At 33.4% G+C, this 22,664-nt stretch overlaps 3 protein-coding genes across 3 annotated transcripts; 2 read left to right on the forward strand and 1 right to left on the reverse strand.

The window, feature by feature from the left end:
* Nucleotides 1–6,546: 6,546 nt before the first annotated feature.
* Nucleotides 6,547–10,232, forward strand: LOC129309222 (nucleolar protein 56-like). Its single transcript, XM_054950667.1, has 8 exons — nucleotides 6,547–6,846; nucleotides 7,618–7,832; nucleotides 7,970–8,127; nucleotides 8,310–8,497; nucleotides 8,584–8,836; nucleotides 9,057–9,205; nucleotides 9,289–9,423; nucleotides 9,610–10,232. The coding sequence occupies exons 1-8, from the start codon at nucleotides 6,642–6,644 to the stop codon at nucleotides 9,975–9,977; spliced, it is 1,671 nt and encodes a 556-aa protein (XP_054806642.1). The 5' UTR covers nucleotides 6,547–6,641; the 3' UTR covers nucleotides 9,978–10,232.
* A 2,883-nt stretch (nucleotides 10,233–13,115) lies between these two features.
* Nucleotides 13,116–16,860, forward strand: LOC129308275 (adenylate kinase 4). The gene is made up of 6 exons (XM_054949345.1): nucleotides 13,116–13,325; nucleotides 15,309–15,454; nucleotides 15,566–15,685; nucleotides 15,913–16,080; nucleotides 16,367–16,456; nucleotides 16,572–16,860. Exons 1-6 carry the CDS (start codon nucleotides 13,220–13,222, stop codon nucleotides 16,671–16,673), a joined length of 732 nt encoding a protein of 243 aa, XP_054805320.1. The 5' UTR covers nucleotides 13,116–13,219; the 3' UTR covers nucleotides 16,674–16,860.
* A 1,509-nt stretch (nucleotides 16,861–18,369) lies between these two features.
* On the reverse strand, nucleotides 18,370–22,314 carry LOC129308630 (cyclin-dependent kinase G-2). The gene is given in 6 exon segments (XM_054949894.1): nucleotides 18,370–19,544; nucleotides 19,630–19,741; nucleotides 19,886–19,974; nucleotides 20,073–20,208; nucleotides 20,316–20,649; nucleotides 20,652–22,314. Coding segments are annotated over 6 exon segments (1,881 nt in total). The 5' UTR covers nucleotides 21,763–22,314; the 3' UTR covers nucleotides 18,370–19,445.
* Between the last annotated feature and the right edge of the window lie 350 nt (nucleotides 22,315–22,664).

Consider the following 22,664-nt stretch of genomic DNA (forward strand, 5'->3'; position numbering starts at 1 on the left):
TGATAGTGGTGAATATATGAATAGTTGGCCAAATATGTATAATTATGTGAAAAGGTCATACACAAGCCCTATTGTGCGTAAAAAGGGTAGTTTGATGGCCAAGTTTGTGTAAATGTGTGATTTTATTGATATTATTGTTTAATCAGGCAAATCATGTCTCATTGGTTGTGGTCAAGCCTTTAGAAGTGGCTAATGACAGGTGGGTTGGAATTGGGACACTTGGGGTTAGGTGAAAATGACAAAAAAATAGTCATTTTACATCTGGATATTTAATTTTCAAATGAAACATCAAATGAAAATGAAACTATGTCCTTAGCTAGCTTGTCTAATAAGCTTCATGTGGGAGCTTACATCACTCCAATCATACTTCATATGAAGACGACGCACGTTGAAATTTCATATCAAGGAGCTATCATTAACAACAAAATTTGATATATGCATTGCAACGCATTGCCCCTTTTTGCTGAAGTCAATTTTTGCTTTTGTTTTCATATCATATGATGTTTATGCAATTAGTAAGCTTTCGCTGTATGATAAATCTTACTTTAAAAAGATTTTCAATGATTTTAATGCATTTTGGAATTCCAATTACTTAAAAGTATTTATTTTGCATATTTTTGAATAATTATGAATTTGACAACAAGGGATGTTTGTGAGACCTCTATTTGTGTTTGTGCTAACAAAATATGCTAATTTGGTAATGTTAGGCGAATATTATACCATACATGGTTATTGACTTTAAGATAATAGAAACTCATAAAAAAAAATTTATGAGTATTTGTGTACCTTATATTTGTTTCCTTCTTTTTAACAGCTAATATTAACGGACATTAGTTAAATTTAATGGCTGAGGGATTGTTACATTTATTATAACAAATTCATGGATTTTCTTACATCTTTGTTTACTTAAAGACAAGGATATTAGGTGTTTCTAAAAAAAGTTGATAGATATTTTTTTCCTTTAACTTTTTTTTGTTTTGCTAATTTATTAAAATTACGATGAGTTATATAAAAAATTAATAAAATGGAAAAAAGTGGTAAATTAAATCAAAATCATTAAACATGTAATGATAAATCTTTAGAAGGAAGGAGACATGATGGCTATAACAAACAGACAAAAAAATTGGTAGTCATTTTGTTCAAATAATATTCAATTCATCATAATTTTATTAACCTAGTAATATATCAACTAATCGTGTTATGTAAAGATCAACAAATTTAACTTCGCTAATAATAATAGGAACTAACATCAGACAAATGAAATTTAAGGCCCTTTGATTTTTTTTTTTTAAAGGGTGTCCTAATATTATATACATATTTGTATATATATGTATATCACTTTCTTCAACGGTACTCGATAGATATACTTTGTGCGGACGATATAGCCAGGAGTCCTATAATTGAAAGTGAAAGGAATGAAAAGGCCCAGATTCCAACTTACTCGTGTGCCGTGATGGCCACACTCCGAGATGGTCGCATACACTAGTTGTATTCTTGCATTTATTTCATGTATAAAATGTTATAACAATTGACAACAACAGTAACAAGTAATCTTGTCTAGTTACATGAATTACACGTCTTCTTTTAATAATTACATATAAAATATTAAATATGAAAAATAATCCAAAATATTCATGGCCATGTAGTGTGAGGTCAAAATCCTTATCAATCATCTCCACAATATGACCAGCTTACTTCTATCTTTACTTTTTATCGGCTCATGACTACTATTATTAGAATCGAATTAAACTAGCCAATCCGACAAGTTGAACTAGGAACTAATAAGAGGTTCAGTCCGATTACACCAAAAAATTGCTCAATCTGTGAATAGGCTACAGACCGGCCAAAATCGATAAAAACGACGAGAAATCGATTGAACTAGACATGATACTTTTTTATTTTTAATTCATATTTCTAAAATATAATTTATACATATTTATACCTAATAAGCATTATGAAATGAAAAAATGAAAGAAATATGTATAAATTATATATATATATATTTTAAAGTTATAAATCATAAATTATGAAATAATTATAAATTTTTTGGATGAAAATGATGTAGTATTGATGGATATTATCTGTTTTATTGTATATTATTTTTTAAAGTTAAATATTTATTTTTCTTACTATATATAATTATTTCTTTCTACTTTAAACATATAATTATTTAAAATATATTAATTTATTTATGACTGATTAAATTATGGTATAGACTGTGGTTTTACTGTTGAACGATGAACTGATACCTCAACTGATTCAATAACTTGTCCGTTCATAACATTGCTCATGGCAAGGGATAGAATATTGTTTAGTATTTTCAACTTTCGTACATTATCTACTCTCAAATTGCATCTCTATCAAAATCCACTCATAAATAGGTGAAATCACATTTGGGATTTTCAAAAAAGCAACAAGTTTGCTTCTCTAGAACCAGGGTGGTTCCAAACTTGCGCTTTGCTTGTATTATCATTCCGTCACAATGTAATTACTGTTCATTTTGTTTTTCATTAATTCCGACATTGAACCTTTTAGATTAAAAAAAATCTAGTATATTAAATGTAGGAATGGTTATTCTTGGCTATTAGACATTAGTTAAGAAGATATTACAATTTATCAAAAAAGAAGAAGAAGAAGAAGAAGATATTACTCAGTTGCTGACCTTTCTTTCTTCATTTAAGATGACTGCAGTGAATTACTTTTTGCGTGTCTTATCTTCAAAACTCTCATAGGGTTAGCTTTTTGAGTTAACTTTATCTTTTCAACTTCTTTTTTCCTTTAATTTGATTTTACTTGTATTGATGTGATTTTGACATTGATAAAAAAAATTACTATTTTTAACAAAATGCGTTATAAAAATAAAAAATGCAAAAAACATATAACTTCTGCTTTGATGTTTTTCATATATTTATTTTCTTTTTACATCCCTTTTTATGTTCGATCCTGCATAATCTTCTTTAATATCATGTTTGGATACATATAGATTTGAATTTGAGCTAAATTCATTATTTAAATAATTAAAAATATATGGATTTGGATTTGCTCAAATTCAAATCCAAGTTCTCCCTTATTCTCTTTATAATTTTCTATTATTTTAAATCCTAACTAAATTTCTTTTGTAATTTGACTCAAATTCACGAATGCTTGGTCGACTTGTCAATGATAATTGGACCGGACAACCGAAGCTGATGGAACCAAGTTGCCCTCATTGATTGAGACCTGACCATTGCTGTAGAGCGGGACTACACTGCTGGCTCCAACTGGGACCAAATGGTCGACTTTCATTGGAATCAAACCACTCATATCAATAAGGACTAGAGTGTAGGCTACAATCCGGATTAAATGACTGACTTTCACCAAGATCAGATTGTTGGCATTGAGCCGAACAAGATTGCCGACTTCCACTAGGATTAGACCTTGGTAATGACCTAGACAAGCCCTCGACTTCTGTTGGGATCTCACCCCAACAATAATTGGGATCAGACGGCCAATTTCCATTGGGACTGAACAAATAGTGACGATCGGGATCAAATAAATGACGACGATTGAGACCAAACGGCTGACTTCCATCAGGATTGCACCACTGACAACAATCAAGACTGGATGGCTGACTTTCACCGAGACTGGATAGACAATGATGATGGGAATTGAATAGCCAACTTCTATTAGGAGTAGACTAATGGTCCCAGTCGTCTCCCGATCGATAAAGGTGATTCGATCACAGTTTCCTTTGGTTGACCATCCGGTCCTAGTTATTGCCATTAGTCTGATCCTGGTGAAAGTCAACTGTTCAGTCCTAATAAAAGTCAATCATCATATCCTAATCATTACTAGTACTACAATCCTAGTCAGCATTAATAGTTTGGTTCTAGTGAAAGTTAGCCATTTGAACTATCAACTTTGACTAGGAACGAACTACCAACATCGTCCAAGTTTCTTTTAAAATTAAATATGAAATATGAAATTTTACTTTAAATTCAAACAAAAAATTTTAATATTATAATTTAAAATTTTTTATATCATCCAAACAAAGAATTTAAAATCTAAAAATTTTAAATGTGAAATTTTACATATGAGATTTTAAATCCAAATTTCTAAATTAAATCCACCAATCCAAATGCAACCTAACATTTTTTATTCTGCTTTCTTTGAAAGGGATGCTTCAAGATTTAATTGACCTACATATTTTATTTTATTTTTATTTCAAGTCTCTGACTCTAATTCAAGATTTTTTTTCCATCTTCTAAAAATATCTATTTTTCTTTTCCATGATATTTTTCTTTTAACTAACATTTTTATTTTCATTGAAATTGAAAAAAGGATCTTGATTGGCATGATCCATGGATTACTTGTATATGCATTATAAAATATAAAATAATTATATATAAATAATCTCTTTTCATTTTCAGGATTTATATTGGAGATTGAACTACCAATATAATATCGATGATTGATATTTAATTTTTTTTTCTTCAACACTTTCATGTTTCATCTTGATCTTGATCTTTTTTTAACTTAAAGTGCACACACAATTTGTAAAATGTTCCAACTTTATCAAATAAATAGTCCATTTGATAAAAAAATTATGCACCAAAAAAAGATAAGTTTAAAATTAAAAGACAGTATCCAAGGGCGTTTGGTTCGATTAGTCAATAAAGTGAAATCAACTTATTTTAAAATTTTAGCGTGTGGGTACAATTTTTAAAATATGTGGTCATCTTAAATAAAAACTTCAAAGGCATCTTCCAAGATACTCGTGACCAACCATTGGTGAACATGTGGCACATGGACTTGAGCAGGTGGCAGCAGTACTTCTCTATTTTCCATAATGCCACTCTGAGAAATAAAAAAAAAAAAAGATAATCTTTTTATTGAAAAATATAAAACAGTTTTTTAAAGATTAGATGATAAAAAATATAAAATATTTTCAATCTTTTAATATATAATTATTATTTTTTTAAAAGCACCTCTATTAAATAAATTATTTTATATTTATTTTAAAGTAAAACATCCTATTAAATAAAGATAACTATAAAAAGATAGAATTTGTTAGACAGCAAATAATCACTTTACTAGGAGATAAAACTTATTTAAAAATATTTTATATCATTTAATAAAGGGAGTACATCTCTTATTAATTGTCACTTATCACATGGAAATAAACCATATAAATGATCAATTAAAAGGTTTTATTATGATATTATTAAAATTAAATCAAGTTTGAAGCATTTATTCTTTATAAAAATTATGTATGTCTTTAATTCTCATATTTTTATAAGGCTTTATTTTAGTGTCTTTATTTTATGAAGCGATCTTGTATTCCTCAAACACAGTTTAGTCTCATTAAAAGAAAAAGGATAACATTAAACTTTTAAATGTAAAAAAAAACATTTTTAAATGTTGACGATTTAATTTTTAAAATAATGATGATCAATACAAAAAATTATTATTTAAAACTAATAATACTAGGGTTAGATTTAGAGAATTAAAAAGATGCATTATAAAATTAAAGAAGCAAATTGAAACTTTAACTAAAATTAATGGAATAAATATGTAATCTTGGGTCTTGCTTTTAATTTTTTTATGATAAAAATTTTCAGCTAATTTGAATTCAAGCTAAATTGAAAAAAGTTGCCTTTTTAATCTTTATAAAATTAAAGAGCAAGTAAATAATTATAGATGACCATATTAAATGCTATAAATAAATATAAAAAATATAGCTATAATTTATTTCTTAATTATATTGTGGGGAAAAAGAGAAAATTACTTTAAACTTTAGATCTAATAGTACTATAAATTCTGAATTTATTTATTATGTAAATTATTTCTTTAACTTTTAAACATAATGTAATCTGAACCTTGTTGCTAATAAAAATTAATTTTAATTATTAGTTGGCTAAGAAATTATTGAAATTGATCTAAAAAATTATAAAAAAAGTCAACCAAATTTTTTAGTCATTTTCTATAATTTTTTAGGTTTCTATATGTAATTTTTGAATCATTTATTATAATTTTTGGTCTTTTTATATAATTTTAAGGTTCTTTTTTATTATTTTCTAATCATATAATATTTAAAGTTAATTTTTATTAATAATAGAGGTCACATTACACTATTTTTAAAATTTGAGAGAACAACTTGCACACTAAATAAATTTAAAATTTATGGTACTACTTGATTTAAAGTTCAAGGACACTTTGCCTATTTATTCTATATTATAATTTTAACTATAATAAATAAAAAAAGTTGTAAATACGAAAGAAGTATCGATAACTAAATCTATCTGTTAATGACCTTATAACCTACTGATATGTGTGTTTCTTTTTTGAGTGGGAGGTGGTCGATTTGATCCTGGTTTTAATCTCACATCATTAATGGCTGCCCTTCTAATTAAAAAAATAAACTAAATCCATCTCGAACAAAAGTCACTAAACATTTCAACTGTTTCGACGACATCGGCGTAGTCAAAACTAAGTATGCAGATCGGACGGATGAAGTTTCTCCTCATGCACAACGTCATCAATTTCCACTGAAACCCTAAACCCTACACCCGCTTCTTACGCAGCAATCTTCAAATGGTTGTCCTCCTCCCTCCCTCTACCGCCCGCACATTGTTCTCGCAGGTCTAGGGTTTCTTTCTTCGATGGCACTTTACCTTCTCCACGAATCCGCTTCTGGCTACGCCCTGTTCCATGCTCATGGCCTTGATGAAATTGGGCAGAACACTGAAGCGGTTCGGAACTCTGTTTCCGACTTGAACCGGTTCGGCAAGGTAGTGCAGCTTGCGGCATTTTCTCCTTTCCAATCTGCTCTTGATGCTCTTAAGCAATGCAACTCTGTTTCTGAAGGTTAGCTTCCTCACTTTTGACCATAAGCGTGTAGGTCTTGCAACGCGTTCTGGTCCAATTCCTATACCTGAGCGCCACATGTGTTGGTATTGGTCTATGTTTGTAGAATCTTTTGGTTGCTCACGTGGTAGCTGAATATTGAGGTTCACTTTGTGTACAAAGTTGTGTTGTAGTCATCCTTACAGGAACAACTTATTTGCATTCTGTTTCTTGCTTATGCTAACGTTTGATGGAAAAGCGGCATCAAATTTAATATTTAGGTATCCCTAGTTGTTCCTGGAGTGTCTCGCAAGTCATGTTAGTACGAGGTGTAATTTTGGTGGTTTTTCTAATCAGTTTTCTTACTTCTAGGATTTAAATTTGCTGTTTTCTTCTTATTTTTCATCCTCGAGAGGTTGGACCTTGATTTGGTTGGTTTGAAAACGTTTATTCTTCTTAATTTGTAACCTTAGTGGCTGACATTCCATATTTTCACATCATCCCGTGCAACAATTGTTTGGTCTGGAGAGACATCCTAGAGATGGAATTTGAAACTTTGGGTCTCAGTTACATGTTTAGTTTTTTTTCATCAAATATGAAAGATTCATTGCTGTCGGGAAACTCACTTAAATGATGCTTGAATGGGGGGTCAATATTGTATATTTGCTTTTTTTAAAGTTATCATCCGGCTTGATGACTAATACGTATATCTTGGCACAAACTAGAAATCTGATGGTTCAATTCACGGTGCAAATCTTTGATTCTTTCTTATTAATTATGTTTGGATTTCAGGCCTGTTGACTGATGAGCTGAGAAGTTTTCTGGAGATTAATCTCCCAAAAGTTAAGGAAGGCAAGAAGGTGAAGTTCAGTTTAGGTGTAGTAGATCCTAAGATTGGCTCTCAGATCTCTGAAGTATCTAAAATTCCATGTCAAAGTAACGAGTTTGTGGGTGAGTTGCTTCGAGGCGTCCGACTTCATTTTGATAGATTTCTCAATGATCTCAAGGTTAGCATTTTCTCTGGGTTCTTTCAGTTTTTTTTGCATGCCAAGGATATGAATTCCTCCCTTTAATGTAATCATATTTCTCTCTAATTTTTTTTTAATTTTATTTCATTTTTATTTGACTTTCTGAAATTCCATAGCCTGGAGATTTGGAAAAAGCTCAACTTGGTCTGGGGCATAGTTACAGCAGGGCCAAAGTGAAATTTAATGTTAACCGAGTTGACAATATGGTCATTCAAGCAATCTTCCTTCTTGATACACTTGATAAAGATATCAATTCTTTTTCCATGAGAGTCAGGTATATTATTTGACAGATGTACAAAACAATACATATATAATCAAATCCAGAATCATCATCATATTCAACAAGGTTTGCTATATTTGGGAAATTGGTAACATTTGAAGCATGATTTGAATAATCAAAAACTTATTTAGTGCATCTCAATATTTATTATATGCTGATTTGTCAAATCTGTGCAGGGAATGGTACTCGTGGCATTTTCCTGAACTGGTAAAGATCATAAATGACAATTATCTTTATGCCAGAGTTGCAAAATATATTGAAGATAAGTCAAAGCTGTCTGAGGACAAAATCTCAGGCTTAACAGACATAGTTGGAGATGAAGACAAGGCAAAGGAGATTGTGGAAGCTGCCAAGGCGTCTATGGGTAGGATTCTTGTTCTTGTATTGCATAATTTCAGCACTATTCTCTAAATCTCTATATAAAACCTGCACTCTCTTGATTTTCTTCAGGACAGGATTTGTCTCCAGTGGACCTAATTAATGTCCAGCAATTTGCTCAGAGGGTAATGGACCTATCTGAGTATAGGAGGAAGCTTTATGATTATCTTGTTACCAAGATGAATGATATTGCTCCAAATTTGGCCTCTTTGATTGGTGAAGTTGTTGGCGCACGATTGATTTCACATGCTGGAAGCCTCACTAATTTGGCCAAGTGCCCCTCTTCTACTCTTCAAATTCTTGGTGCAGAGAAGGCTTTGTTCAGGTTTATAGCTCAGTACCTCTTGTTTTGGTTAACTAAAGCTGGAATTTCTTAGTGATCGTAGGGACTGAAAAGGTGCTTCAGATGGCCTTTGGTCTTTCATTAGCTTTAGGATATGTATTCTGCAAGGCTAGAGAGCTAGTTTGGTCTCCAACTTTGACACCTGTATTGAATTTGCTTAGAGAACACAGTTCTATTAATAATTTTGCTTTGGTGTATTCAGGGCATTGAAAACCAGAGGCAATACTCCCAAATATGGTCTAATATTCCATTCATCTTTCATTGGTCGAGCATCTGCCAAGAACAAAGGCCGGATGGCTCGCTATCTTGCTAACAAATGTTCAATTGCATCACGCATTGACTGCTTTTCTGGTTAGCTTATAACTTGTTAATTTCTGAAATGTATTACTTACCACATCCTTCCATTTGAAATGCCTTTGCTATTCTTGTTGCAGAAAGGGGTAGTACAGCTTTTGGAGAGAAACTCCGTGAACAAGTTGAGGAGCGACTTGACTTCTATGACAAGGGAGTTGCCCCTCGTAAGAACGTTGATGTCATGAAGGCTGCTATTGAAAATGCTCAAAATAAAGGTTTGCAGGATTCAATAATACAAGCTACTTTTACTTCTTTCTGTCTCATTTAATTTATCCTTTGAACTCCAAGACTGTTTGATTCTGAAAATTCACGATTGCCAGTACATGGAGATTTGAGAAACACCCAAGTTTTCTGCACAAGTGTGGTGGTATAATTTTGCTGATCTTTGTTTATTATTGCAGACACTGAGATGGCAACAGAAGCGCCTATCGAAGTATCTGGCAAGAAAGGCAAAAAGAAGCCAAAAGCTGCTGATGGAGTTGAAGACATGGCTGTCGATAAGTCCAACGGAGTTACAAATGGTGATGCATTAGAGGATCGCAAATCAGAAAAGAAAAAGAAGAAAGAAAAGAGGAAACTGGACATGGAAACAGAGATGCAAGATGTGGCCGTTCAAGATGATGCCAACGGGGCTGATGCCAAGGCAAATGGAGAAGCTAATAAGAAGAAGAAGAAGAAGAAGAAAGAGCAGAAAGATAATGATGGAGAAGTACAGGAAGCCGCTGTTAAGACCAAGAAGAAGAAGTCCAAAAATGAGGATGATGAGTAAATCACGGGGTTGCAGGTTTTGTTGTAGAAGTATCTTGTCTTTTAATTATTCTGGAGTCTGGGGGGAGATCTTTGTCTTGATTGCATGCTTTGTGTTACGCTATAGTGATCCCTCATTTCCCTTCATCACAAATTTTGTTCCAGCAAGTTCGGGCATCATATAGTGTTGCACTGTTATAATCATTTTTCTTTTTGCCCCTTGAGTTGCCACTATTCATACTGGAAATGTTAGAAACATTTCATGTTATTTTTCAAATACCTATGGTCATAATTACCCTTGCTGATTGATTTTAATGACTATATATCATAATTAAGGTTGTCAAGCTCGCATGTTTAATTAAACTTGTGATAGGAATGTAAATTCAAATTATAAATTCAGATCGTAAATTTGTAAGAGTCTTCTTTTATTAATGAATAATCATTAAAGGTGTATAATGAAATTAAAGGGAAAATATAATTTTAAATTTTTGTACTTTGCTTGTGTTTTGTTATTAATCTTTGTATTTTTTTTTTTGTTCCGTTGTTTTACATTCTTTAAAGGTTTCCATATTTTATTCATAGAGAGATATAAAACAATGTAAAACAAAAATATAGGGATTAAAAATATTAAAAATATACAAGGACTAATAGCAAAACGTAAGTAATGTACAATGATTTAAAGTTATGTTTTCCTTAATTAAAATATAAAATATGATCATAATTTAATTTGAATATATTTAAATATAAATCATTGAAATTAAATTTACCTATATTGATAAATTATCATATTAAACATAAAAATTTCAAATAAAGCAACTTATTTTTGTTCTCTTTTTTATTAATATTAATTTTTGTTTTTTGAGTTTTATTTTTCTTTTGATTGTGTCCTATCACTTTTATTAATTTGCTCAATTCAATTAAAAACTTATAAATTTAGCAAATTTAATCGATTTCATTTAATCTAAGTTTATGAATAAGTTAAATTATAAATATAAAAACAGTAAATTTTAAAAGTTTATGAATGAGTTAACACAATTTATAAGTTAAAGATGTAAAAATGATAAATTTAAAAAGTCAATTTAATAGTTTGATAATCACGATGTTCATAATCATACTGTAAGTAGCTTAATTGGTTGGCGCATCATTTTGACTTGGAAAGATTTGCTAGCCACATTTCTCTAATGATTAATATGGGTCATAGAGTCTTTGAAATGAATTCTATTGGCCTTGTGTATCTTATATATCTATCAAATGAACAGTGAAGTGCTGATAACTTACAAATAAAATTTGAACGTTCGAAAAGTTAACATGATAATATATATTCGTGAGCGCGAATAAATTATCAAGTTATAATATATATAGGTTAAATCGCATCTTTGTTGAAGAGTTCAGGAAAATCATATTGCAATAATTTATTAAGTAAAACAAATATTTCCGACGTCCCGAAAAGATCAACGAAAACCTGCTTTGCCTTCAAGTATACGATTAAAAAAGTATGAGAAAAAAAAGGTGCGTAGCAATTGACAAGATTGATTAGTAGAGTAACCTTTTATGATGATCAGGAGATGTTTTATGTATTCTATGATAAGGATTCTTCTTTTTTTTTTCCTTTTTAAAAATTAAAAGCACAGTGGAAGTAAAAATTTGTACGGGATCACTTTATAAACTGCCATTTTTAACCCTCGCCTGACAAGGGCACCTGCTGCTACGAACCACAAGGGTAAAGAAGTCAATTAAGTGACGCTGTTAAGACGGCGGCAAGTGTTTGTGTCGCAGTTTGCAAATCCAAAGCCAGAGAAGCTTTTAAGAAGGCACGAACGCCGTTTGGAAAAACATTTCACATCCCAAAAATATGTTTTTACTTTTGAAATGTAAAATATTGTTTAAAAAAAAATTTTCATAGTAAAAACACTTTGAAAAAATACATCAGGAATATGGCTGAATGTAGATTTTCCAACTCTCCATTTCGTTACTTTTCAAATATGAATGTGATGATCTAAACATTAATAATTAGTACTTAATTTTATATTTGATCATAATACTTTTCATTATTTTTGTCATTCTTGTCGTGCGTGTGCTTGTGTTCTATCACTCCTATGTCTTTTGACCAAGAGCTCTCTCATCTCTTATCTTGTGTTATTATCTCTCCACCCATCTTGAAGCTACTCCCCAGAAGCGGCAGCTCCACTATCTCGACCAGTTCCTTCAGGGTGGATGGGTTGCTAAAGGAGGAAGAGGACATTGTCATGATGACAATAAAGAGGAGGATGAGAGTGACTTTGTCAAAGGATTGAATATCTTTATGGCAGCGACCTTAACTGCTGCAACTTGAACATCTCTGGGAGAGTTGAAAGCAGGTCGAGGCAGGAAACCAATAAGTTCGGGGAAGTTAGAATAGCAAAATGGCTTTTGATAGAGAGCACAACCACATTGTGGGCACACGTCGCCATCTTAAGTGTGACAAAGGTGTCGAGCTAGCTAGATCCAATTCTTTTTCTTAGGCTCACGAATTTCTAACACCCACTTGCCCCACGCCTTCATTCGAACCCCTCTGTGCATGGGATGCTTGTTGTTGCTGTTATCTAGGCCCCTCTTGAGCTTCCATTGTTATGCTAGTAATGGCTCAAAAGCAGAGCTTGGCCATGATTGAGACCAAGACAGTCCAAATGTTGATGATGATGATGATGCAACAATGGAGAGTGTGAGGACCAGTGTGAATCCTTGTCTCTGTTTCTGAGCTAGATAGCTCAGTCATTGATATTAATGAGAAGCAAGCTATGGTTCAACTCAACGATATCTAATTTTGTTTTTACTCTCTCTGGTTTAACTATTTATTACATATTTTTTTAATATTAAATTTTATATTTTCATTATTTAACATTTTAAATTTTATGTTATTTTAAATTTATTTCATATTTTTAAACATTTTAATATATTATATTTATATAATAAAAATTATAAATTATCATAAATTAATTCCTTTTTGATCATTTTATATTTAAAAGTACATTTTAAAAGTATAATTTTTTATTAATTCAAATAATTTTTAATTTATTAAATTAATTTTTAAAAAAATATATCTAAATATAAGGAATTAATTTTTATTAATGAACTTTTATCAAATTAATTTTTTACAAAGTAAAAACCAAACGCACACGAGATCTTCCCGGAAATCGGACGCAAGCGAGATTCTCCTGCTTGGCTTTCTGCTGCACGACATCAAAAACCGCAAGGCCGAAGAGATTTGCACGCAGAAGAAGCAGAATGGCGAGCGCTAACTTGGAAGATGTTCCTTCTGTGGATCTCATGACTGAGCTTCTCCGTCGCATGAAGTGCGCCTCCAAACCCGACAAGCGTCTCATTCTCATTGGTATTTCTTTCTCTTCTACTTTCTTCTTCTTCTTCCTCTTCCTCCTTTTTCTTTGGTAATCCTCCAGATCCGAAACAGCCATTGTTTGTCATGGAAAGTTAGATGTTTCTGTGAGGTTGGTGCAGTCACTAGGGTTCCGTTTGGGGCTTTCACGGGGTAACTATTACCTGTCTTATGATTATTATCATTAAAAAATAAAAAAATGTTTTACCTGTTCTGGGTTTAAGGTGCTGTTTTCTGCTGCTGCTGCTCCATCGTATAATAGGGAGGGCATTAAAAAATTTCTAAGTTTTAATTATATACCAGTAGCCGATAAATGACTCAGCGCTGAAGCTAGCGACCACTGGGGCTGGAGATACTTGGGCGTCGTACACTTACTTGAGGTGGACATCAAGAAATTCATACGTTTTCTTTCGCTGGTTCATGTGATTTTGTTTCTCGGGTGTCTTTAGTATTTTTATTTTCTTTCTTCAGTATTTAATGATGGATGAGTGTGCCTGAGTCTTTAAATTCAAATGGTTGTATGTTTAGGCCTTATTTTTCAGGTTATTGGTTTGATTCCAACATTAAGTCTTGTCAAATAGTTTTGCCTATCATCCTTGTCAATTGCCTGATAGCTGTCATAATAAATATGCTTCTTCCGTAGAGGTCATTTCTATGTTGAGGGTGAAGACTTGAGGTAGGTGCATAATGTGTAATGATGCCATTGAAGCACGCTTTAAAAAATGGGAGCAGCGTCTGACTGTCCCTGCCCGTTTCCAAAATACGTTGACACTTGTATTAGATATGACCTCGCATTACTACTTTAAATTATTTGTGAACACTTGGTGTCAGGCTCCAGTTGGTAGAAACACATGTAATATGTTGAAAGTATCTTAATTGTGTAGCTAGCTAAAAGTTGACGGTTCAAAATTTGTTTCCAAGTTTTGGTAACAATTTAGTCTGTATTTAAGATGCGTCCTGGTTTTATGGTTTTCTCTTAGCCAGACTAGTCAAAAGAGGTGCATAGCATGAGTTAAGCTCTTAGAAAATACATGATTTGATGTGATCTGGTTTATATTTGGCTTAATCAAGTTCTGCCGTTTCCTCTTTTCCAGCGCTAAATCTCTTAGCACAAGAATTCCTTGGAATTGAGCTCTAAGTTGAAAGTAAATGATTTCCTTGTTGTGATGCATTTTTATAATTTCTGCTAAAACAATTTATCCTCGTACTGGCCACCTCTTTTAGTGGTCAAGCTATTCTTACCTTTTGATTAGCAAAATAGAATATTGGAGTGCTGTATCTTGTTTTTCCAATTGATTTAAGCAGTTAAACTGCTGAAGTGTAATGTAGTGGTTCCTGTCCCACAAGGGAGGTTTCTTCAGTTGGCATTTCTCTTTTCATGATGATTCTCTTTCCATTTGCAAAATAGACTGTCGAGGATTACATTACTGTGCTTAATTGAACATGCAGATCATTATATGTCATGGGACTTAGCATGGGAAATTTTAGAATGACTGCTCCCGCATCTAGTGGGGTACATTTCTTGTAAAGTAGTCTTTTCCAATGTCCTTATACTGATATTTTAATTTGATATTGGTTGCTCATATTATATATTATTATGGTTACTCCTCTAACATGTGATAAGAGCATTTGGGTTTATAGATACGGTCGTGACCACATAAATTTGCTTATGCTTTTCTTTTTCTTTTTTTAAATCTTAGTTAAACCTGGCTTATTATTTTAGTTCTGCATACAATTGAATAGCCCTCTATTAGGGTTTTGATTGCATTCAAACAATGAATGAATACAAGGGTGAGGAAACGGGAGTATGAGTTTAGGAGCTACGACTTTATTGGCATTAAGTGTGTCATAATTTATTTTTTAATTGGATTGGCCAAAAAATTATTCGTTATTGGATGTACTTTATCATAGGTGCAAATAATAAATAGCACTGCTATATGCTGCGTGTGTGGTGCTGAGCTTGAGAATATGTTGATGCAGGTCCACCTGGATCAGGGAAGGGCACCCAATCACCAATCATAAAGGATGAGTATTGTTTGTGCCACCTAGCTACTGGTGACATGTTAAGAGCTGCTGTAGCAGCTAAAACCCCTCTTGGCATCAAGGCTAAAGAAGCAATGGATAAGGTAGGGTCATTTTTTACGTTGTGCTTCCTGAGTGTTCGCTGTACTCTTTCCATGTGCACCTTTTAACATGGTTATTGATTATTAATATGGATTTATGTGTTTGCTTTTCAGGGAGAACTTGTTTCAGATGACTTGGTTGTTGGAATTATAGATGAAGCAATGAAGAAACCATCGTGTCAGAAAGGTTTCATTCTTGATGGTTTTCCTAGAACTGTGGTCCAAGCACAGAAGGTATTACAGATTACACAGTTGATGACATCGTAGCAGCTCACTGATTTGGAATGTTAGGTTCTCAGTCAAATATTTGTGCTCTATATATACTTGTTTCAGCAAACATGATATTCAAATATTCTTTGTTTAGTATGCTAGCAGTTTGATGAGGTTCTGCAAAAGAGAAAAATATGTGCATTCTTCAAGAAATGTGATATTCAAATGTTCTTTGTTTACTTTGCTTGCAGCTTGATGAGATGCTGGAAAGGAAGGGAGCAAAACTAGACAAAGTACTCAATTTTGCAATTGATGATGCAACCCTTGAAGAGCGGATTACAGGTCGCTGGATACACCCATCCAGTGGGAGAACCTACCATACAAAATTTGCCCCACCGAAGGTTCCAGGAGTTGATGATGTGAGTCTAAATTTGTATATTTATGTGTGTACCTATGCATATAATATCATGAATTCTAGTTTTTGAAACATATTAAGGTTAATAATTGTTCGCAAGATTTTATTGTCACGTGAATTGCAATATTAGCATCTGAATATGAAGCAAAGCTCCAGTTCAGATTTAACATTCTTTCTACAAAAGGTAGTTTTGTCAGCAATTGCTGGCTATATTCATTCCTCTTAAGGACGGGCTAATGCATTGCATATCACGTTACAAATGGAGTTGTCTAATTAATTGTTTTGCTTAGGTTACTGGGGAACCCCTGATTCAGCGCAAGGATGACACTGCGGCTGTCTTGAAGTCTAGACTGGAAGCATTTCATAAACAAACTGAACCTGTATGGTCTTGAGTAAAATTTAGAACTCTAGATAAATTTAGAAGATTTTGCTTATTCTTTTGAGACTCGGTGTCAGGATCATTATTAACAATAGAGTGTTGCTTTGGACGTACAGGTGATTGATTATTATTCGAAGAAAGGTCTGGTTGCTAACCTTCCTGCGGAGAAACCTCCCAAAGAGGTGACAACTGAAGTCGAGAAGGCTCTGTCCTCATAGTGCTTTCTAAGGAAGCGTGGATTTTTTTGGTGTTAATTTTTAATTTCTAATTTAAGCGTGCCAAAGATGCGGGATCCGCTTGACTTTGAACGTGGCTCATTTTTCCCAAAGAAACTTCCATGCCGGCTCTCGTCAAAAATGACACTTGGTGAGTTACATCTCCGAAATAAAAGGTTAATTGAGGAAAGTTGTCTGCTCGCTTGCAATTCATGCATGATTGATTCTTGGTTAATTTGTTGGATGTCATCATCCACGGTTCTGCTTCCGTACCCAGCAACACTTAAAGATGCTGGGGGTGTAAATTTGGAAGCGCTCATCATTTTGTGATTGCATCAAGGACCCAACAGGTGGCTTATTCACGGGTTATTGTGCAATTTTTATGCCCTTGTAACGAAGACTGCATTTATATTTCGACGATATCCAAACTGAACTTACTAATTTGAGGATGAAAAACATGTTTAGAAGAACGTTCGACTAATAGTTTTCAAGAGTTTCTGAAATAAAACCTAGTTAATATTGAAGCCGAATTCTGATTTCTCGAAAGAGCTTTTGAATCAAAAGTTTGGTTATCAATTTTAATTTGGCAACTTTCGATCCAGACGTATCTGGAGTCATTAGTACCAACAGGGTTAACATTGTTCCAAAACTCTGCCCTACTAAAGCCATTCAAACTCTTCGGGGCCAGGCACTTTATAGGGGTCAAAATCAACCTTGTCTTGCCCAAGCCTATGCCGTTTTAACTTTTTTACATAAAAAAATTCTTTTTAATATTTATTTTATGATATTATTTTTGAGAGTTATCGGTGACAGCATTATTATCAAGATCCTTTTAAACATTTTTTTATCATTACAATTTTTCAATCTTTCAAAATTTAATTTTTAACTAAATATTATATAACATAATTAAGTTGTCTAAACAAAATTACTTTCCATTCTCTTAATAGCTTTATAAAAAACTCTATTTTAGATGATGATAATTGTTTTTTTTTTTCAAAGAAATTTCTTTACATGCTTCAAAATTTTTCACCCATGCACAATCCTAAATACGAACGAGATATCTTCGCTACCAATGATGACTTGGGATTTTATTTTTAAAGAATTATTTCAGTCCCACACCACACAGTTAACTATTATTAGTTTCATCAACAAGTGAGCCAAAAACATAAATGAAAACTAAATGTTTTATTTTATTATCAATGAATTTTACAATACTTAATTGTGCAAGAACTTCTCCATTATTATTATTATTATTATTATTATTATTATTATTATTATTATTTTGGCCAAAGCCATTTGGGGATTACAGTAACTACAATTGATATTGAATTCTGAAGCATTAGAACTTGCTCTTCTGGCGTCGAAAAACAAAACCTACTACGTGACCATCAAATTTGCTCAAGAATTAAATGCCGGGAAACATTACCACAGCAACGGATGCATAACAACTTTAATACCATGTCAGATAAATTTCCAAATCATTTAACTTTACGTGTGGAGGATGAGCATCAAAACGACAATACATCTTTATCATTCCCAAGAAAACCTCGCACAAAGTAACTCTCGCCCCCAACTACATGCAACATCAGCGTTTCTCATCAATAAACCAACACAGCTTAAACAGTAAGTTTTAATCTGATCTTTGCGTAACTAGGAAGTGTGAAAAGGCATTTAACACAAATTAGCTACTACGAAGTCCTGTCAGAATTTAGCCTTCGGGCAATAACATTTATGATAAGGAAGACTTCTCAACTGATATTCAATTGTTCTACACAAATCAAATTATCGCAACAACGGACCTTCACAGCAAAGCGTCAAATTAATTATGGTACCAACTGGGAACATGCTATTAAGTAATGCCCCTGATGTAGGATTAGAAAAACTACATACCTCAGTAAACAGAGACTCCAAACGCACCATCCAGACGTTAGCCTACTGACTGCAACAGCAGTCAACCATTATACCTACGTGTCACTAAGTAGAAATAGATAAGGAAAAACTCAAAAAGGGATGCTGTATAAATATCGTTGAATTATACAAGGGAAGGATGAGGAAGACATTGCATTTTACCTCATGCGCAAAAGTTACATAATATTGCTCTGCGCCTTATGACATTACCCATCTTCTCCATCATGACACTTCAGAAATATAATCTAAATCCACGAACAACAATGGGCAATATAGTAAACAACTACAGAAGTTCACGATGAACTGAACCCTGGAATGCCTTGTAATGATAACTTCGCAAAAAGTAACAACCATTTGTTTTAACTTAAAATAAAAATGCAAAGGATAAAAAATAATATCACTCTTGCATGGCCAAAAAGGAAATGACACATCCATTAAATCCTTAGATTACATACATCTCATTGATAGAAAATTGTTAAGAAGGAAAGAGAATGTGAACATCACCATCGCAAGAAATTCACCATTTGCTACAGAAAATCCTGAAATATATGTGCATCTTTTAGCAAACACAATGCATTTTTTTTTTTTTTGGGTGGGGGGGAGGGAGAACGCGTTGAGTTTGGATTGAACATTTTTTTTAAGAAAGAAGTATAAGGTCACACCTTCCCGAGCATCTAAACATCAATCCGTTGCTAACCATGTCAACCAAAAGTCTAGCAGAGTTCATTGCCCTGTCCTTTGTAATCACATTAATTTTTACACATGTAGTCATAAACTTGGTGAGACAAACAATTATGAGAAAAAAGAAATAGCACTGTTCCTGAAGATGTCTCACAAGCAGCCAGCAGATGTACCTGTCCTACAGTACTAGCAACGCTGTGAAGGTAATGTGATATTTAAGTCAGATTTAGGAAGAGGGGCTTCATGGAACCAGTCATGAAGAAGAGCAGCTTCGGCAGATATCCTCTGTAAAGGGACCAAAAAGACGCATCAGCATTAAAATTCAGTTCGAATAAAAAATCATCACATAATAATAATTTCCACTGTTCACCTTGTCAGGGTCATAAGCTAGCAGCTTGCTCAACAAGTCAAATCCCACTTCAGAAAGAACAGGTGATCCAATGAAGGATGCAGCAGGAAACTTCTTCCGCAACACATTGTGCCTGGAATACTTACAGGGATCAGTTAAAAAAAAGCAAAGAATGATAGAACATGAAAAAGAAAAACAGACGATTCCACTACTCATCACACAAATTTAGACGAGGTTAACCTTAAAAAGGTTGACAGCAAGGAAAATAAGAACTTACGGCTGCTTAACAAAGTTGGCCTTGAATCCAGATAATTTGGATACTCCTGGCCAAATTTTCTCATTAGGTGTGCCCAGGGTTTGGAAAATCTGCAGATGGTTGAAAATCAAATATTTATTATTAGCATATTAAAGTTCTCACTAAATATAACTGATGAAATACAAGAAAAATTGAATTGATTATTTACATTATTAAGCTGCTCAATTTCAGATTTTCCCCTGAACAGAGGGGCCTTTGCAATTAGTTCAGCCATTATGCAACCAATTGACCACATGTCAATCGCTGTTGAGTATTCTTTAGCACCTAGCAGAAGCTCAGGAGCCCTGCACAGTCAACCAATACATAATTCACGAATAAGTTACATTAGCCACTAGTTTATCAATCTTAAACAACATAAATGAAAACCAAGTATTAATACTATGCTGCTCACCTGTACCATAGAGTAACCACAAGAGGAGTATATGGCTTGAGTGGGCTTCCATAATGACGAGATAAACCAAAGTCGCATATTTTCAGCTCACCCTCTTTGTTTAACAGAATATTTGATGTCTTCAAATCTCTGTGAAGAACCCAATTGTCATGGAGATACTTGACACCCTTGAGAAGTTTCATCATCAAGGATTTTATTTCAACTATACTAAATGGCCGCTTCATCGTCTGGATCAGACCTTTTAGGTCATACTCCATATATTCCATCACCATAAAAACACCATCAAAATCATCCACAACCACCTCTTTAACTTCCACAATAGAAGGGTGATTAAAGATGAGAGAATATTTATTTCCCTCAGAGAGGACAACGGAAAGCCATCTCTATCCATATTCATCTTCACCTTCTTTAATGCTACAATTTCCCCAGTCTTCTTATCCTTAGCCTTATAGACAATACCATAAGTTCCTTCATTTATTTTCTTGATCATCTCAAATTCTAAAACACTTCTGCAACCCTGAATGCTGCTGATGTTTCTCTGCACTGGTACCAAACTGCCACTATTTTCAGGATCTGATGAAGGGTAAGTAACATTAGAAGTTTCACTATATTCCTCATCATCATCCATAGTGTCCACAAGTAACTCCTTTTCAGAATCATTATCTTCTTTACTCGAAGAGCGGCAGCAATCAACTCCTCCACTATTTCTTGATGATCTCGTTTTTTTGCCTTCTGAACTTCCACATTTGAATTCACCACTTTCTGGGCTTGATGCCTCTTTTCCATGCATGTAATCATCATCAGAATCATTCCTGGGGGAATAATCATCAGACAACCATCTTGACATTGTGATATTCCAACCTTTTACATGTTTTCCATCAGGCTGGTCAATATATTCAGTATTATTGCCTGAATCGCCTTGAGGTAATGCACTAGAGAAATCAGCTGGAGACTCAGAATTAATAGCTATGCCATAAAACACACCATTAACTCCATGAGAGCTTAGTTGAGATAGACAAGAGGGAGACAAAGCAGTCACCTGTGCCATCCTGTTCTTAGAAGATATTTTTACTTCCTTCTCCGCTAGGTCCCATACAATTGGAGAAATTTTTCTTCTCTTCTCTGGTGGTGCATGAGCATTTTCACCGTCCACAACTTCACCGTCTTCTTCCCTGAAGATTGATGTAGGTGCATATTTCCCATTATCTCCATAAAACTCACCCTGCTCTCTCTCTTCTCTTTTACCATAAGACTCAATCCGTTGAGGACCTGAATCCTCGAAATCTGAAGAAGATCTACGACCATTCTTATATGTGACGTGTCGGTGGCTGCTAGACCGGTGCACTGCCACGCCAAAAGAACCACTACTATAATGATCAAATTCCTTATTGGAACTATATTTGTAAGATTCTCTTCTCCTCGGAACATTTTCCCTCCCTGCTGCCATGTGATTGACAAGTACAAGTCCCCTTAATCAGTAATCAGTTTTTTAAGGAAAAGATTTATTCGAGCCCTAAGCCCAAAATCTCAAATTTCCAACCCCGGCAACCTAATATGTTTAGAATGTTTTTTTTTTTTCAATTAATACAACCCTTACCAACAACCAGTAGACTCAAAAACAGAAATTCAAAAAATATCTTCGAAAACTGAATTGCTAGCAAAAATCCCGTAACACTTTCTACGAATCAGCACAATACATACACAATTAATGCAGACTCGTATCACTTTTGAGAAACGGTCAGAATATCGAAAGAGAAATGGAAGAAAAACGGAGAACAGCAATCAATCAGATCAGGAACAAAACCCTAGATGGCCGCTGCACCTCGATAACAATCACAGGTATCGAGTAGCCTTACCGGCGGCACAAAAATCGAAGAACAACGAAAGGAGGAAGCACAGCAGCGTCAGGAATCACAAGAAGATCGCGATCGACAGAACTCGGAGTCGGCCAGCTCACAGGCTCACAGCTATCTTCCTTCGTTAACGCGTTAAGGGGTCAGGCTTTTCTATTTAAATCGTACTCCTTGAGATGCCCTAAAAGATAAGAAATAAATATCTTTTTGGAGCGTGAATTTTTCAGTTACAAAATTTCATATTTAGGATTTTAGTTTTTTTTGTGCAAAAAAATCAATAAATAAAGATTTTAGTTTTTACAATAAAAAATAAATTAATAATAAACACTTGTACGGATAAATCGGGTCAGAACCAATTTAATCATCAAACCATCAAATTTATAATCCTAAAAGATTTGTTTTCTATGATAATTCTAATTCTAATTTCTGATGTACACTTGGTTTTAGGCGTTTTAACTTTTTATTTTAAATTTATTCATAGGCCAAAAATATTAGG

The sequence above is a fragment of the Prosopis cineraria genome, unplaced genomic scaffold, assembly GCF_029017545.1.
Source record: "Prosopis cineraria cultivar Desert tree isolate PC_DT_omini unplaced genomic scaffold, ASM2901754v1 PC4, whole genome shotgun sequence".
In the NCBI taxonomy this organism is placed as follows: domain Eukaryota; kingdom Viridiplantae; phylum Streptophyta; class Magnoliopsida; order Fabales; family Fabaceae; genus Prosopis; species Prosopis cineraria.

Coding starts and splice junctions, on each gene's coding strand:
- LOC129309222 (XM_054950667.1), top strand. CDS start 6,642: ATGGCACTTTACCTTCTCCACGAATCCGCTTCTGGCTACGCCCTGTTC. Junction 6,847..7,617: donor ATGCAACTCTGTTTCTGAAG/GTTAGCTTCCTC, acceptor TTTGGATTTCAG/GCCTGTTGACTGATGAGCTG. Junction 8,128..8,309: donor TCTTTTTCCATGAGAGTCAG/GTATATTATTTG, acceptor AAATCTGTGCAG/GGAATGGTACTCGTGGCATT.
- LOC129308275 (XM_054949345.1), top strand. CDS start 13,220: ATGGCGAGCGCTAACTTGGAAGATGTTCCTTCTGTGGATCTCATGACT. Junction 13,326..15,308: donor CAAGCGTCTCATTCTCATTG/GTATTTCTTTCT, acceptor ATGTTGATGCAG/GTCCACCTGGATCAGGGAAG. Junction 16,457..16,571: donor TTCATAAACAAACTGAACCT/GTATGGTCTTGA, acceptor TTGGACGTACAG/GTGATTGATTATTATTCGAA.